General features: G+C 33.4%; 1 protein-coding gene across 1 annotated transcript in view; it reads right to left on the bottom strand.

The window, feature by feature from the left end:
* Nucleotides 1-15,234, bottom strand: part of LOC132750529 (beta-arrestin-1-like) — an 80,354-nt gene extending 65,120 nt beyond the window's left edge. Inside the window, exons 1-2 of the mRNA XM_060740524.1 lie at nucleotides 15,055-15,234; nucleotides 14,436-14,559 (exon numbers count right to left, since the gene is read on the bottom strand). Of these exons, the coding sequence (XP_060596507.1) occupies nucleotides 14,436-14,503 (68 nt within the window). The 5' untranslated portion in view covers nucleotides 14,504-14,559; nucleotides 15,055-15,234. The remainder of the gene's footprint in view (nucleotides 1-14,435; nucleotides 14,560-15,054) is intronic.
* Nucleotides 15,235-17,508: the final 2,274 nt, after the last annotated feature.

The raw sequence follows: 17,508 nt of genomic DNA, 5'->3' as shown, positions 1-17,508 counted from the left end.
TAACAAAATTACAAGACTGGCAAAATGTTCAAGTCCTCTCTACAATTATGTCTTGAACAGACATAAAACTATAAAAGAAAACAATTATCAGGAAACTTGATTAAAGTCCACATGAATTGTTCATACTGTATAGCACTATAATTTGATGGCTACTAAGTTTTATGTTTTAATTTTACAAATTCTAGTGACCTTTGACCTATCAATCAGAGTGACAGACAGAACTCATCAAGGTGTATCCATTATACAAACAGATTTGTTAGTTTTGCAGTAAATCACTAATGAATACAAATAAAAACCTAAGCTTAAAACAAACTCTTCTAAAAAAATCTGAAGCCTTAAACTGGGCCAGTGGTATTAATTGGTGGCTTTCTTATATATATGCAAAAAAGATCAAAGTCACTTATCTTACATTAAACTCATTTAACAATAGTAAATCATTTCCTTCCAGTCATAGACAGTATTCTAAATAATAAGTATAGTTCATTATTATTTACTTTCCTTGTGTATCAGAAACAGTAATTCTGTTATTGTAATGTAACATCCTCCAATTGTCAAGAACTATTCTGACTGATAAACTTGGCTTCAAACAAATGCAGGTTTTGTATGGTTTAAAGTCTAACTGGCACAATATATGATGATTTAACTATTTCAGTCTGTCTGCTGTGGGTAAGAGTTGTGGTGGTGGTGTTGGTAGTTTTCACTCCATATCATAGCAGTAAGCCACATTGAATTTACCCGAGCACACACAGTTCAGCCACCACATCATTCCTGGGCAGGCTGTCAAGCAGTTTACCAGTATAGTATTAGTACTAGGTGCCTTCACTTTCACAAGGAACTGAAAACTTCTGTATATGCAAGAGCAGAGGTACAGTGCTGAAGACTTTAGAAAGGATTTCATGATGTATCACAATGAAGGTGACCTGGTACGTCCTGGGATCACCTGATTCACAATTGAAAAATGGCTGAGCCTAATTTGCAGACTGGTTTTCTGGATATTTCAACAGGAAACTATTGCTTTGGAGCAGCTAAATGAGAAAGATGCTTTTATATTAATTACTTTGCAAGAGGCATTAATGATCTAATAAATCATGAAAATTATTCCTGAAGAAAGAAAAAATCAAAGTCTTAATTTAGAAAATATCCTAATTACCTGCTCATGCAATTCTGACATTATGTAAAAAAAGGGGGAAATAAAAGAGAATTAAAGAACAAGTCTTAATTGGAGCAAAGCACCATGTAATTTCTTAGACAGTAACTGAATGAATCACAGAATGTTGAGAGAATTATGATAGAAACAGGTAGATAAGATATCTGTTAACTCAAATAGGTATGTTACCGTGCCAACAACAAGCACCTGTTAAATAATCAAGAGCAACTCTATTAATACTGTACAAAATCAATCCTATCTGTCTTATACATTGTCATTTTGTAATTTAATTAAGTAATTTTGTAAAATTCTGAGATTTATTGATATTCTTGATCAATTTTTGAACTTTTCATAGTTATTTAATTAAATAAAAATAACATACATAAATCAAGAATTTCAAATGAGTAGGAAAAGATTTCATCAGAAAATTATAAACTTTGCAATAATTTAAGAGACTCATGTTATGATTAATGTTAATTCTAATAAATAAATAAGAGGGTCGATTGTCTGGCCCTTAAGATATAGTTTAAAAGATTTTATTATTAGCTAAATCCTATTAAGTGTCATTATTATCAGCCAAGACTTTAAGGAGGAGATGTAAATACAGTTTTATTTCTATGATGTATATACCAAACACAGTGATCTCTTATATAATTCATCTAGAGCATGTTGTGCTCAGGTGAGCTAAAAATTAAAAGATCATTACAATTAACAGTAAAAATTTAAGAGTAGCACAAATCAATCAAACAAATTAACAAGAAACATGGCAATGCCATGAAACCAGGTTTTCAATTATCACCATTGTAGATAAATATGTTGTATTTGAAATACAAATACAAGCAACAAACAATGTAACTATGTGCAATGTAAAACATGAATAATGTAGGAGGAATTGCCACCGAGTAGTGTTCACTATATATTCTGTATAAGGAAAAAAAACAAAGGGCCATAATTAGGTCAAATATTATCCAATCACAAAACCCTGACAATATGCCCCAGGGCACTTGGTGACAAAGGTTCTGTGAAAGTTTGGTCAAAATCCGTGGAGAAATGAAGGAGGAGTTTTGCACAGAAGAAATTGATCACTATATATTCTTTATAAGGAAAAAAAACAAAGGGCCATAATTAGGTCAAATATTATCCAATCGCAAAACCCCGACAATATGCCCAAGGGCACTTGGTGACAAAGCTTCTGTGAAAGTTTGGTCAAAATCTGTTGAGAAATGTAGGAGTTGGGCACAGAAGAAATTGTTCACTATATATTCTATATAAGGAAAAAAAACAAAGGGCCATAATTAGGTCAAATATTATCCAATCGCAAAACCCCGACAATATGCACCAGGGCACTTGATGACAAAGCTTCTGTGAAAGTTTGGTCAAAATCCGTTGAGAAATGTAGAAGAAGTTGCGCACAGAAGAAATTGTTTACGCCCGCCCGCCCGCCAGTCCGCCCGCGGACATACCTCAATCTAATAACCAGCCTCATTTAACCTCCATTTCTACAGCCATTTTGTCAATGCTGAGCATCAACATTATGAAGCTATGGTAACCATTATAATTTCATATGGTATAACTGTCTGGAACAATTCATACACTTCAGGCAAACAAGGCAGACATTTCTTTTTATGGTAATTTCATAATTATGGCCAAGTCACCTTTAAATCTAATTATCATCAACCACTAGCATGAAAAACAGGCACTTCACCACTAAAACCTTAATCTATTTCCATCAAGTATCATTGCTCGCATACAGATTATATATATTCTTCACGACCTTTTAACAATTTCTTGATAGTAAATCACTACTAACTGCTTAACGAAGCCATAGATCTTTTTTCTTTTATCAGGACAAATAAGGAAACTACTCCTCTCGGAGCAAAAGATTTAATTGTAAGGTACAATAAACAGTACATTCTTGGAATCAAGGTTACACATTCCAAGCAATTTCTGATTGGCCAATATGAAAATATGTTTTAAATCTGACCAATGATAATTCTCAACACTTTAACTGCAGTCCTGACTTCTGATAGATTTTATTAAATCAGTCTAAACTGTCTCCCATGAGAATAGAATGTTGTACAGTTCACTAGCAATCAATATAAAGAGTATCTACAGGGCAATTCAATCATACGACTGACTGACACTTCTATCTAGGTCTAAAACACTTCCTTTTCCAGAAACAATATTTCCCAGACACACTCCTCATTATTGTAATCATTTAGATAGATATAAAAGTTGATATAATAACAAATTATTCATGGTATTACAGAGCTGTATGTGTTAACCTTTCAAAGCATTTTAAAACAGTAAAAATCTACTAAAATGTCAATTTATTTTCTGCAAAGAAAAAATCTTTTTATTGTAAATTTGAAATACACTAGAAACTAAGAAATTCAGGACACTTTGACAGAGAAAAAATGTACCTTTATAAGTGGATTAAACCAACCAAAAAAAGATCAACAATGCAAATAATGAAACAGAAGTGTAACAAAACTGTAAACATATAAAGAAAAAGAGGGTTAAAATGTTTATTAGGAGTACTTGAAAACAAAGTTTGATGTTTCAAGAAATAAAATGTGATTTGGAATCTGACTGGCCTGTCACTGCCTCACAATAAAGTTTTGTTTTGTCATTTCAAAAATCTGCTGCGTTCTGTAACTTTTTCCCCCCATACATTTAAGAGCAGCACTCTAAAACAATCTCACACAAATTGTTCTGCAGCTTAATTGTAGTGAAACTTAAAGAAAGGAAAACATCATTAGATTCAGCTGATGTTACAAATTTCTTCTATCAAATTAGACTGTGCCCAGAGAGAGACAAACTGAGGGAAATTTCTGTATCAAGCTCTGAAAATTTCTAATCAATACAATTCCTACCATCATGGCTTAATGTTGTAGTTCTAGCTAGGTCTTGTTTAAGTAATAGATAATGTGTGAATAAAATGGTACTACTGTGTGACTCAAAATAAGATTAACCGGCCTACACCAGTATACATACATGTTCCTATGTTGTCAGGGAGTTTTTATCAAAATGAAGCTTAAGCCGTGGTCATTTACAAGTCTCAATTCCTATCAGACTGCACTGATGTTTAATACCTGTCAAGCGAGGCTCTATACAGATGGCATATTTCTACCATTCACACCTGGCCTACTCTGTACCAGTGGCATATTTCTAGCATTCACACTGGGCCTACTCTGTACCAGTGGCATATTTCTAGCATTCACATGGGGCCTACTCTGTACCGGTGGCATATTTCTACCATTCACACCAGGCCTTCTCTATACTGGTGGCATATTTCTACTATTCACACCGGGCCTACTCTGTACCAGTGGCATATTTCTACCATTCATACCGGGCCTTCTCTATACTGGTGGCATATTTCTACTATTCACACCGGGCCTACTCTGTACCAGTGGCATATTTCTACCATTCATACCAGGCCTACTCTGCACCGGTGGCATATTTCTACCATTCACACCGGGCCTTCTCTATACCGGTGGCATATTTCTACCATTAACACCGGGCCCTACTCTGCACCGGTGGCATATTTCTACCATTCACACCGGGCCTTCTCTATACTGGTGGCATATTTCTAGCATTCACACCGGGCCTTCTCTATACTGGTGGCATATTTCTACCATTCACACACCTGGGCCTTCTCTGTACCGGTGGCATATTTTCTACCATTCACACCTGGGCCTACTCTATACCGGTGGCATATTTCTACCATTCACACCGGGCCTTCTCTATACCGGTGGCATATTTCTACCATTCACACCAGGCCTACTCTGTACCGGTGGCATATTTCTACCATTCACACCGGGCCTACTCTGTACCGGTGGCATATTTCTACCATTAACCATTCACACTGGGCCTTCTCTATACCGGTGGCATATTTCTAGCATTCAAACCGGGCCTTATCTATACCGGTGGCATATTTCTACCATTCACACCGGGCCTTCTCTATACCGGTGGCATATTTCTACTATTCACACCGGGCCTACTCTATACCGGTGGCATATTTCTACCATTCACACCAGGCCTTCTCTATACTGGTGGCATATTTCTAGCATTCACAACAGGCCTACTCTATACCGGTGGCATATTTCTACCATTCACACCGGGCCTACCCTGTACCGGTGGCATATTTCTACCATTCACACCGGGCCTTCTCTATACCTGGTGGCATATTTCTACTATTCACACCGGCCTTCTACTCTATACCAGTGGCATATTTCTACCATTCACACTGGCCTACTCTGTACCGGTGGCATATTTCTACCATTCACACCAGGCCTTCTCTATACCGGTGGCATATTTCTACCATTCACACCGGGCCTACTCTATACCGGTGGCATATTTCTACCATTCACACCACCGGGCCTACCTGTACCCAGGTGGCATATTTCTACCATTCACACCGGGCCTACTCTATACTGGTGGCATATTTTCTACATTCACACCAGGCCTTCTCTATACCGGTGGCATATTTCTACCATTCACACCGGCCTTCTCTATACCGGTGGCATATTTCTACCATTCACACCAGGGCCTTCTCTATACCGGTGGCATATTTCTACCATTCACACCAGGCCTTCTCTATACCGATGGCATATTTCTACCATTCACACCGGGCCTACTCTCTATACCGGTGGCATATTTCTAGCATTCACAACAGGCCTTCTCTATACCGGTGGCATATTTCTACCATTCACACCAGGCCTTCTCTATACCGGTGGCATATTTCTACCATTCACACCAGGCCTTCTCTATACCGGTGGCATATTTCTACCATTCACACCAGGCCTACTCTATACCGGTGGCATATTTCTACCATTCACACCAGGCCTTCTCTATACCGGTGGCATATTTCTACCATTCACACCAGGCCTTCTCTATACCGGTGGCATATTTCTACCATTCACACCAGGCCTTCTCTATACCGGTGGCATATTTCTACCATTCACACCAGGCCTTCTCTATACCGGTGGCATATTTCTACCATTCACACCAGGGCCTTCTCTATACCGGTGGCATATTTCTACCATTCACACCAGGGCCTTCTCTATACCGGTGGCATATTTCTACCATTCACACCAGGCCTTCTCTATACCGGTGGCATATTTCTACCATTCACACCAGGCCTTCTCTATACCGGTGGCATATTTCTACCATTCACACCAGGCCTTCTCTATACCTGGTGGCATATTTCTACCATTCACACCAGGCCTACTCTATACCGTGGCATATTTCTACCATTCACACCAGGCCTTCTCTATACCGGTGGCATAATTCTACCATTCACACCAGGCCTTCTCTATACCGGTGGCATATTTCTACCATTCACACCAGGCCTTCTCTATACCGGTGGCATATTTCTACCATTCACACCGGGCCTTCTCTATACTGGTGGCATATTTCTAGCATTCAAACCGGGCCTACTCTATACCGGTGGCATATTTCTACCATTCACACCGGGCCTTCTCTGTACCGGTGGCATATTTCTAGCATTCAAACCGGGCCTTCTCTATACCGGTGGCATATTTCTACCATTCACACCAGGCCTTCTCTATACCGGTGGCATATTTCTACCATTCACACTAGGCCTTCTCTATACCGGTGTCATATTTCTACCATTCACACTGGCCTGGCTCTATAATTATGTTTGGCATCACCCCTGAGGCTGACTCTAGTACAGGTGGCATATTTAGGCAAGTTTATACCATTCACACTGGCCTGGCTCTAAATGGATGGAATCACTCACACTGAGATAACTCTATACGGATAACAAAAATACATCTAGACAAGTTGTATTGCATACGGGTATGTGTTGTTGTTGTTTTAGCATACTTATCAAATCTCCTTTTCCAGATTTCCAAAAACCAAAAACAGGAAATGTTATAAATACTAAAAATATTATGCTAAATGAAAAGTATATAAATACGATGTACATACAATGTATAAACACCCCAAATTTAGAATTATAATCAACAATATAACACAGGTACCTGAAAATGGCACCACAGAATGTCAGTGACTTACACACCCTGTCTCATCATGGATCTTTGTGTATTAACACAGCAATGTCATAGTGTTACATGTAATTATATATTTTGTGAGAAAAACCTATTGATTACCCATAGAGAAAATATACTAGACAATATGATACTATCTTATTATATCACACAATAACCCCTTACATGTGGGATGTGCTAAATTAACAATATGTCATGAGCATTTCTTATTGGTGGTGTGGAATTTCTTTCTTAAAATAGGGGGAGAAATACTTTACAATATTTTATAATTTAGAAAAAGAAACTCAGTAGATTTTCCTCCCCAATTCCCCATACTGACCATTGAGTTCAACAATGACCTTGAAAACCCAAGCTACACATAACATAAATTTACCACAAGTAAGCTCAATACAGTGAACTATACTAATGTATTGATTCTGTTTAATTATTTTAAAAGCTTCTAGAACCATTTGTTATGTTCTCTTTTATTCAGTATCGGACATATCTAATCTTGGTATATTATATCAGTATACCACTAAACTTTCATTACAACTGTTACTGTGTCACATTTTTTCCAGTATCAGCTTATTTTATACTTACGTAAGTTGCGGGTTTGATACCCGAAGACATTATGTAAATAGTTGAGCTAAATGGCCACATAATAAGCTCTGAAGTACGATGTAAAAGGCTGCGAGTCATGTTGATCGAATGAAAAGTAAAGACATCATATATGTAACACAATTTGTATACCTGAGCAACAAAAGTTAGGAATTCTAAAATGAACCATAAAAAATTGAAGGAGTGAAGTGAATCTGATTGTCGGACATCTGTTTATGTTGGTTACTTTACTTTTAGGACTTTTGGTAACTAACAAGTTACATGTTCTTTACTTGCCTTACTTACAGAAGCTTTGGGTTACTAATGTTCAGAGTTTTTTTTAAATATCAAAACCCATCAATATAATAACTGCCTCAAAAGCAGGCCAAGTCAAAACATGTCAAGTATATAAATACAAATGTAGCGTTGTATGACTAAGCTAATCTGTTAAGTCTTGAACATGTTTTAGTGTTGAGAAGAGGAAGTAAGTTAGATTAACACTTAGAGATACAAAATGCTACATAAAGATGACTCTGTTACAGTCAGGAAGTTGAATTATGACATGTAGATCATTGTTAAGTATTACAATAATCTGGACCATCATAAAATATTTGTAGAGAGACAAAATCTGTACATACAAAAATGTTTATCATCTTTGCATGCACTGTAGAACATAATTATAATGAAAAGTCAATGTAGAAACCTGTGTCTAAAAAGTGAAAATATTTGTGTAGTCTAATAGAATCATCACTGTCAGAAACTCAAATGAAGCGAGTCTTTTCCTCCTAAATCTTAAGATTATAGGGCAGTTCAAAACTAAAATATACCAAGCTGAGAATAAAATCCCAGCAGATGGATGATGTCAAATATTTGCCTTTAGATATTACAGGTCATATTTAATGTATGTAATGGATTTTGTTATTTTGGCACTTGCACATTTACACATGCACAATAATTCAAAACATAATTGTTTGTAATTTCATTGCTTAGTAATACAATTGCTTAGTAATACAATGTCATGTTCTATATATTTTACCTAATTGATTTTCATAAATATATTCTAGTCAACATAGATTTTTATTAACTATGTTTTATAATTTTGTATTTATTATGACAGTTAATGAAGTTAATGCAATACTGACAGATCTAGTATCAGTAACAAGGCTGGTCCAGTCATGCAAATCAAATATTTCCAATTTTAAACTACTTACCAACTTTTACTACATGCAGAATAAATAAGAACATATATATATATATAAAATTTCCTTTTGCAATTTCCTCGTTAGCAAGCTCTAAATTGAGTGATGCAATTAGTGATTTTATAATTATTAAATGATAGGGTGATTAATTATTGTAATTGAATATACATGTATATGAAACTATTCAGGGCAAAAATATCATTAACTGTTGCATGAATTGAGGTTAATTTTCATAACATTAATAACTGAATGAATCAGCTTACTGATAACTTTAGTTCAAGTTTGAATCCAGCTGGGAAGCTTTAATTTCAAGCGGATAAATATGATGTTTCAATATCAGATTATCTATCTTTATTTAACAAAAGAATTTTTATGGAATTTAAAAGACAAAGAATCAGTGGTTAAGGAACACAACCTTGAGCACTAAAATTCTAAGTATAATATCTAAATCACCACGCCTTACTCAAATATATCAAACACCATGATGGTATCCAAAAACAAAACATCATATTCACCACACCTTTATCAAATATATCAAAGGCAATAGATAACCAAAATATTACAAACACCATATCCTAGTCAAATATATCAAGGACCAAGATCATGTCCAATACCACACCCTGTATTGTAATAGCTTGTCAAATATATCAAAGACCAAGATCATGTGATTGTCCAATACCACACCCTATATTGTAATAGCTTGTCAAATATATCAAAGACCAAGATCATGTCCAATACCACACCCTTCATTGTAATAGCTTGTCAAATATATCAAAGACCAAGATCATGTCCAATACCACACCCTATATTGTAATATTTAGCTTGTTAAATATATCAAAGACCAAGATCATGTCCAATACCACACCCTATATTGTAATATTTAGCTTGTTAAATATATCAAAGACCAAGATCATGTCCAATACCACACCCTTCATTGTAATAGCTTGTCAAATATCAAAGACCAAGATTATGTCAAATACCACACCCTTCATTGTAATAGCTTATAAATATATCAAAGACCAAGATCATGTCCAATACCACACCCTATATTGTAAAGGCTTGTCAAGTATATCAAAGACCAAGATCATGTCCAATACCACACCCTATATTGTATAGGCTTGTCAAATATATCAAAGACCAAGATCATGTCCAATACCACACCCTATATTGTAATAGCTTGTCAAATATATCAAAGACCAAGATCATGTCCAATACCACACCCTATATTGTAATAGCTTGTCAAATATATCAAAGACCAAGATCATGTCCAATACCACACCCTTCATTGTAATAGCTTGTCAAATATATCAAAGACCAAGATCATGTCCAATACCACACCCTATATTGTAATAGCTCGTCAAATATATCAAAGACCAAGATCATGTCCAATACCACACCCTATATTGTAATATTTAGCTTGTTAAATATATCAAAGACCAAGATCATGTCCAATACCACACCCTATATTGTAATATTTAGCTTGTTAAATATATCAAAGACCAAGATCATGTCAAATACCACACCCTTGATTGTAATAGCTTGTCAAATATATCAAAGACCAAGATCATGTCAAATACCACACCCTTCATTGTAATAGCTTATAAATATATCAAAGACCAAGATCATGTCCAATACCACACCCTATATTGTAAAGGCTTGTCAAGTATATCAAAGACCAAGATCATGTCCAATACCACACCCTATATTGTAATAGCTTGTCAAATATATCAAAGACCAAGATCATGTCCAATACCACACCCTATATTGTATAGGCTTGTCAAGTATAGCAAAGACCAATTTTTCATCAAAAAACATGAAAATATCACAAACAATTTGCAAATTACAACAAAAAATGTCATCCTGAAGTCAGAAAATGTGGAATTTCCATCTTATTCCAGAGTAAAACAAATTTTTATTGTTAAAACTTGACAGTGCACTTCTGCTCACAATAGTTATCAATGTGTTGCACTTACTATCACTATATTTACTAAATTGTTTAAAGAAGCTCTGAAAATTTGTTTGTACCTCAGGATTAAATGGGGGAAAAAAACAACATTTGCCGAGTTCCAAAGTATGTCCATTCAATGACGTTAAAGGACACTGTTATATCTGACCATAGAATACTTGTTAACAAAGACAACCACCCCCTACAATATGTACATGTATATTTGATTCTGTATAAATACAAATAATAAAATTTTAAAATTAGTGCATCAAAATAAGAATCAATAAACTGATAAATTATTTATAGAAATATCAGATTGAATCTAGGTGTGCAACAATATATAGTCTTTACAATTAGATTTTCATACCAAAAAAATCAATACACAAGTGACAGGTACTGTTAGTCTGTTACCATGGTAACTTTAATCACAATTCCTGACATCCTCCAGGGAGTAATGGTTTGATTAGCGACATTTTAGACACCCAGGTGCAATCTGATCAATAAAAGCAACATTTGAAATAATTCAGCAACAAAAACTTTCACAGGTCATCGATAAATAAATATATGTAATACAGTCATGTTAAATATGAATAATATACATGTATGTATGTACATAATATATCAATATAAAATATATGTACTGGGTATGTAATGACATTATACATTTAATATAACATCTTTTTAAAGTAATATGGACTGGGTATAATACTGGTGCAATGCATGATGATTATTATAATTTATGAATCTGTTATCATTACAATTAATGTAATTTATTCATTTGTTTGTACAAAATTGTATAAAATAATATTAATTAAAGGCAAACATATATATATATTTATGTTTGCTTCTGTTACACACAGAATGATGTTAACAATCAGGGAAGATCCAGGTTTTCTGCTTGGTGGGGGAGGCTTTCATAGGTTTTGAAGCTCTCAAGGAATAAGTTCATGAGAGATTTTCTGACACAAGTTAAACTGTGTGTCAATCTGATGATCTATTTGACTGAGATACTGAGATAGCTCGGCATTCAAAAGTTGTAGATGTAGTGTAGTAACAATCAGGGCTCTAGCTATAAAGCTGCTATATCATATGTACAGTTGTACACCATTGTATATTTACAGTAACTCAGTCTCAATTCATTTTAAATACATCATTATTAAAATTATTAAACCTTTCCTTTATACTAACATATTTTATAGTTACAATGATTAAAATAAAGTGAAATATTATACAGAGCACTTCATACTTGAATAATTGAAAACTATTTTACTAAATGACAATAATTTTTCTTGAATCCCTAAGTGGCAAATGTTAAACACATTAAATGTTTAATACATTTAAAGCCAATACCAGGTGCTGTGTCAAGACTTTTCAAAATACCATAATTATGACTGTATGACATACAACATGTAATTTGTTCACATCATGTTTCAGGACTAAGTATCCTTTAAAAGTTCAGGATAAATTTAATATTCAAGTAGAGACAGAGTTTTATGAACATGGTCTACAAAGAAAGTCCTTGCGTGACACGGTCACACCTTCCCATATTCTTAAAGGTGAACACTCATACAGAATTTCATTTCATTACTCTACACACTACAATGTACACAATGATTGGAGCTTTTATGCTAAAAAAAATTCATTTACAAGTACAAATTGCAAAAATATAATTTCAATCACTTTTAGCTTGTAAATGAAAAAGTTTGGAGGCCTTGCACAAAAACAAGAAAAACAAACTTAAATGCAATAATGCAAAAATTAATGCAATAGCTGTATCATTATTGCATTTCTTCCTTTGTATAAAATTCAATTTTGAGAGACACAACTTTCATAACATCCTTCGCAATATCATCTTCAAGTTCAACAATCATTCTGAACTTTCAAATTTGTTTAAAAAAAAATTAAAACAAGAATTCAGAAATATTGACTTTCATGAGAGATTCCGTAGCCAGCCATTCATCAATTTCTTTGATTACAATTTAATTTTAATGATACATGTTGTTACAGAACAGTCAACACAGATTTTCATGTGAATTCTAATCACTGTTTTAGCTTAAAATTTAAGTATTGCTTAAACACTGGGGTCAACTTTGAGCTTCCAAGCATATATCTTTGTATTGAAAAGACTTGAACTACATTTGTATATTAATAATTTTTGAACTATACATTTAGCAAAGGCTATAATTAGTTGTACCCTATTTCATTTTCGTCTTATACAACACTGGGGTCAATTCATGCTCAAATGGTTGATTTATAAGTTTTTGTGGTGAAAGGCAATAAATTGTAAAGCAGAAGTATTATAACATATTTTCTATTGACACAGTCTATATAGTAAACTTCTTTGATGTACTAACACCTAACTTGTGTTATCTATAACTTATCCCCTCAGTAAATTTAATATAATATGATATCACTGCAAATTATGGAGGGTCAGAGACACTAAAATTTGAGAAATAAAAGGGTTTTTTTCCCCTAAATTGTGACCCTTGGGCCTTTATAAGTGCAAGGCTCCTATCAATTACATGATTGTATATTGTAAAAAAGCCCTGAATAGCCACATTTCTCAGTGTAAAAATTCCAGTGAAGTTATAACTTAAGTATCTTTACACCATGCTGGTTTCTATATTTCACTAAAATCTTTATATAATAATTATATATATTTCACAGAATGCAGTTTATCATTAAAATGAGCTAAACTGTATATATGTTTTATAAACAAATTCATGCTACACTGCTAAATGTATTATGAATGAACTATTAATAGTTCACTGCTCAGGTATCGCTATTACCCATAACATAAACCAAGGCATTAATAACAATGGTAAAATTTTGAATATATTTGCATAAAACATACATGTGAACTCTCCCTCTTTTAGAGGGAGACTCACAATTTCTGCAGCCATATTTTCAAAGATTTTTCTTAAAATTAAGGATATTTTCACAACCTATAGAAATCTACCTATTTTTGATGTCAGAACCTTCTTCTTTGTTTATTGCAAATTCTAAAATCTCCCTTTTCGAAGAAAAATCTCCTACTTGATCTTTGAAAAAAGTACATATGTATGATTAAAGTAAAAAAAAAATATAAGGAGATACAAAAATATGTTTTGTAAAATTTAACACAAGTGTTTAAAGAGTACTGTGTTCCTGAATCAAGAGCAAACATTCTAGGGGACATTTTATATTAAACTGCTTACTTTTCATCACTATATGGCTGTTTTTAACTTGAACTACTATTGCATGTAAGTTGGAAGCAGACCTTCAGATGTAAATTATATACACAAGTTGATAAACATGTAGGTTCAGATAAGCAACTCTTTAACTAACCAGAGACTGGGACTTGGGTTACATGTAAATGATGAATATATAAATGCCATTTGTGCCAGTGGTAAACAAGGACTTTTGCCATTAATACTAAAAAATGAAACAAGGATCGTATGTTGTCATGCTTGGCGCTGTTGTCAATAGAAACATATTTTACACATAAGGAATATTATATAAAGATTATTAAATGCCAACCATTATTATATTACCTGGTCCCCTGCTTTTTCTGAGAGTCTGTATCATCCATTGGACCGTTTTGTCCTTCACTACTGGCCATCGATTTCAAAAACTTTCACGATGCAAACTAAATCTCCCCTGTTGCTGTCTTATTATCTGTTGGTAAAGAACATTCATCCACTGTACAGATATAATTTATTGTAATAATTTATATTAAGTGTTAAAAAGGTGTGATTATATTGCTGATATTCCTTTACTGAAACATACTGCAAATGTCTAAACAATACAGGCTTATTGCCGTTTTTTTCTTTAAAATTTCCTAGAATTTATAGATTCCAAGCAATAATCTGTAAAGAGGTCAACACTGTTGTTAGTGTTCAACTCCCGTGACGGAATTTAGCCAGGGTCCACCTGCTCAAATTCACTGAAGTATTTCTCACAATGAAACCCCAACAGAAAACTAGTAAACAGGATGCAAACCTGATGCACGCAACACTATTAATATACCACTTAAATATGTATGATAACAATCACAATAATACGTCAAAATAAACTAGAGACTGGGTCTGTTAAACACAATTTACGTGACATCGCCTTTCCAATCAATTTGCTGTCAAAATTTCCGATTCTCTCACTACACACTCAACTTACTGGCATATTCCTGTACACACACTTAATGTAGAGCAATCATTAAATGTTCTTCATAACACTAGTGTGTTTAAATCCGATATAACAATGGATAGCGTACGCAAAATGCTGTTAAATACAAACAATATTATTTTTCACGCTTCTGAATGACATTTCGCATTGGTCACGTGATCAATAATTTTCATTTCTTGACGTCACGGACATCCATATGAGGATTTCCCCAGATCTATTTTTAGATTCCAGCTGCTGTACAGTACACATTAGGTTAGAGTGTAATAAATTTTGTTCCAATAAAATGGGTGTAAAGTACTAATTTTTTTTTAGTATAAGCTCCCTTTGATATTATATTTGATAAAGGTGATATTTCAAACAGAATCTAAAATGTGGACAATACTAATTAGACAATATTAATTAAGAACTTGGTGGTTTATCAGTCACCAAGGTATTAAAAGACAAATTAAATATTTCCCTATAAAACTTTACATTTAAAGTGCTCCATATTGGACAAAATATCAAAAAGGAAATAAATAATCCTAGTCTATTTGTAGAGAATAGTGGACATACACCATTCCTATCACCATATGAAATTATAATTAGCATGTTTCATAAGGGGTCATACATTATACAGTCTGAAAGATTTTATTTGCAAAGGTACTTTTAGTATTGTGAACATAACCATATTTTTACATTAATTTTTTTTTTTATTTTCTTGTTTACATTTACAAAGTTGTCTTTTTTTTCCTTAAAGCAGCATGCCTCTCGACGAGCCAAACTATTTCAATAAAATCAAACTTGAGAAAAATGTACTAAGATTTTAGGAAAAGTAGAAAGATTCAAGATTCAAGTAATAATTTACAAATTATGAGTGACTAATGGCTAATTTTTCATTAGTTATAACTATATTTATACTGCATTACTAAGGCAGAAAGTGCAGTTTTTGCATATTTTGACCACTTTTTGTAGACATATAGATAACAGACACATTTTAAGCGAAAATAAAATTGGGGTCACCGTTCTCGTTTTTTAGTTATTTGCCCCTGAATCAGAATTTTCTACTTATTTGAGGTCATTTAAAGAGCATATAACTTATACATACATAAATGAATTATTGTTTTACTTCTGGATAATGTTTTTCTTTTTATTGCTGAATACAATACATAATTACATGCAATTCCTTATATCGTTTCTGTTATTTTTTTTCAATGAAAATAAAAGGTACTTAAAATTCATAAAAAATAGGCCAATTTTTAAAAAGAATGCACAGGTAAAGAGAAGAAGTGGGAAAAAAACTATCCACTCTAAATTTGTTCTTGAAATTTTGCATATTGACTAAGACAAAGGTAAGCTTCATGAAAATAAGAAGAAAAAAAAGAAGGTATTTTTCACTTCATTGTAAAATATCTGCCCTTGAATTTAACGAAAAAGTCTAATTCAAGAGCAGATAACTCAAAAATGAGAATTTCCCTGTTATAATGCATATTCTAATAACATGTCATTAAGTTTAAAGAAATTCTATTGAACAGTTTTAATTTTGCCCATATGTCTATATGAAAACTCCGGAAAACGTCTTTAATGTGGGTTGTGTCATTGATAATGTGTAGGTTGGTTTCTTTTGGTTACTATACAATATTATACTTTTAAGTACATTTTCAAAATTTTTATGAAAATAAGCATTAATTTGGAGGCATGCTGCTTTAAGATTTAAAAACTTGTAATTCAACTATTGAATTTCAAGCTGTTTTAAAATGAATTATTGTGGTCATGTAAAATATAGGGGCACTTTTGCACAAGTTTTCTTACTGTGCAGTTGATATATTTTACTATATCTTCATTTTTGTATTTAAACTATTTTTGTAATTCTTGAATGTTGGTTAAGGTCTTGTTTGTACTTTTGATACATTTGGTTTAGTTACAAATGCCTTATTTAAACATGCATGTATATTTAACAAGTACATTGTAATCAAAATGGCTGCTTACATTTCTAATTACATGTATTTGGTAATTGATGCAATAATTATTTACTGTCTTTTATTATAAAATGTTATATAACCATTTACAGTGATAGAGCACAGTAAGAGTCAAGTAATTTAGCAAATGTAGTGTGGTAACAGAACCTAAGAAATATTTGAAATGTAAATATGTTCAGTTTGTTCATTTTTTATTTTAACATGGGATTAAGCTTGACCACAATATAAATTCAAGTGTAACTGTTATAGTTGTCTGAAATCATATGACGTCACAATAAAGTAAAAATTAACTTAAATGTATAATGTCAATTAGCACGAAGAAAACACATCAGTTGCTGTGATCCAGTGGTTAGAGTCCTGGCTGTGACATGCCGATTTTCGTGTGATTTATTATATGAGCCACATCACGACAAAACCAACATAATGGGTTTGCAACCAGCATGAATCCAGACCAGACCAGCCTGCACTGATCAGGATCAATGCTGTTCAC

The sequence above is a fragment of the Ruditapes philippinarum genome, unplaced genomic scaffold, assembly GCF_026571515.1.
Source record: "Ruditapes philippinarum isolate M1 unplaced genomic scaffold, ASM2657151v2 ctg1652_1_1_1_1, whole genome shotgun sequence".
Lineage (NCBI taxonomy): Eukaryota > Metazoa > Mollusca > Bivalvia > Venerida > Veneridae > Ruditapes > Ruditapes philippinarum.
The sequence above is the reverse complement of the archived record's forward strand: the minus strand, read 5'-3'. Positions and strand labels throughout refer to the sequence as shown.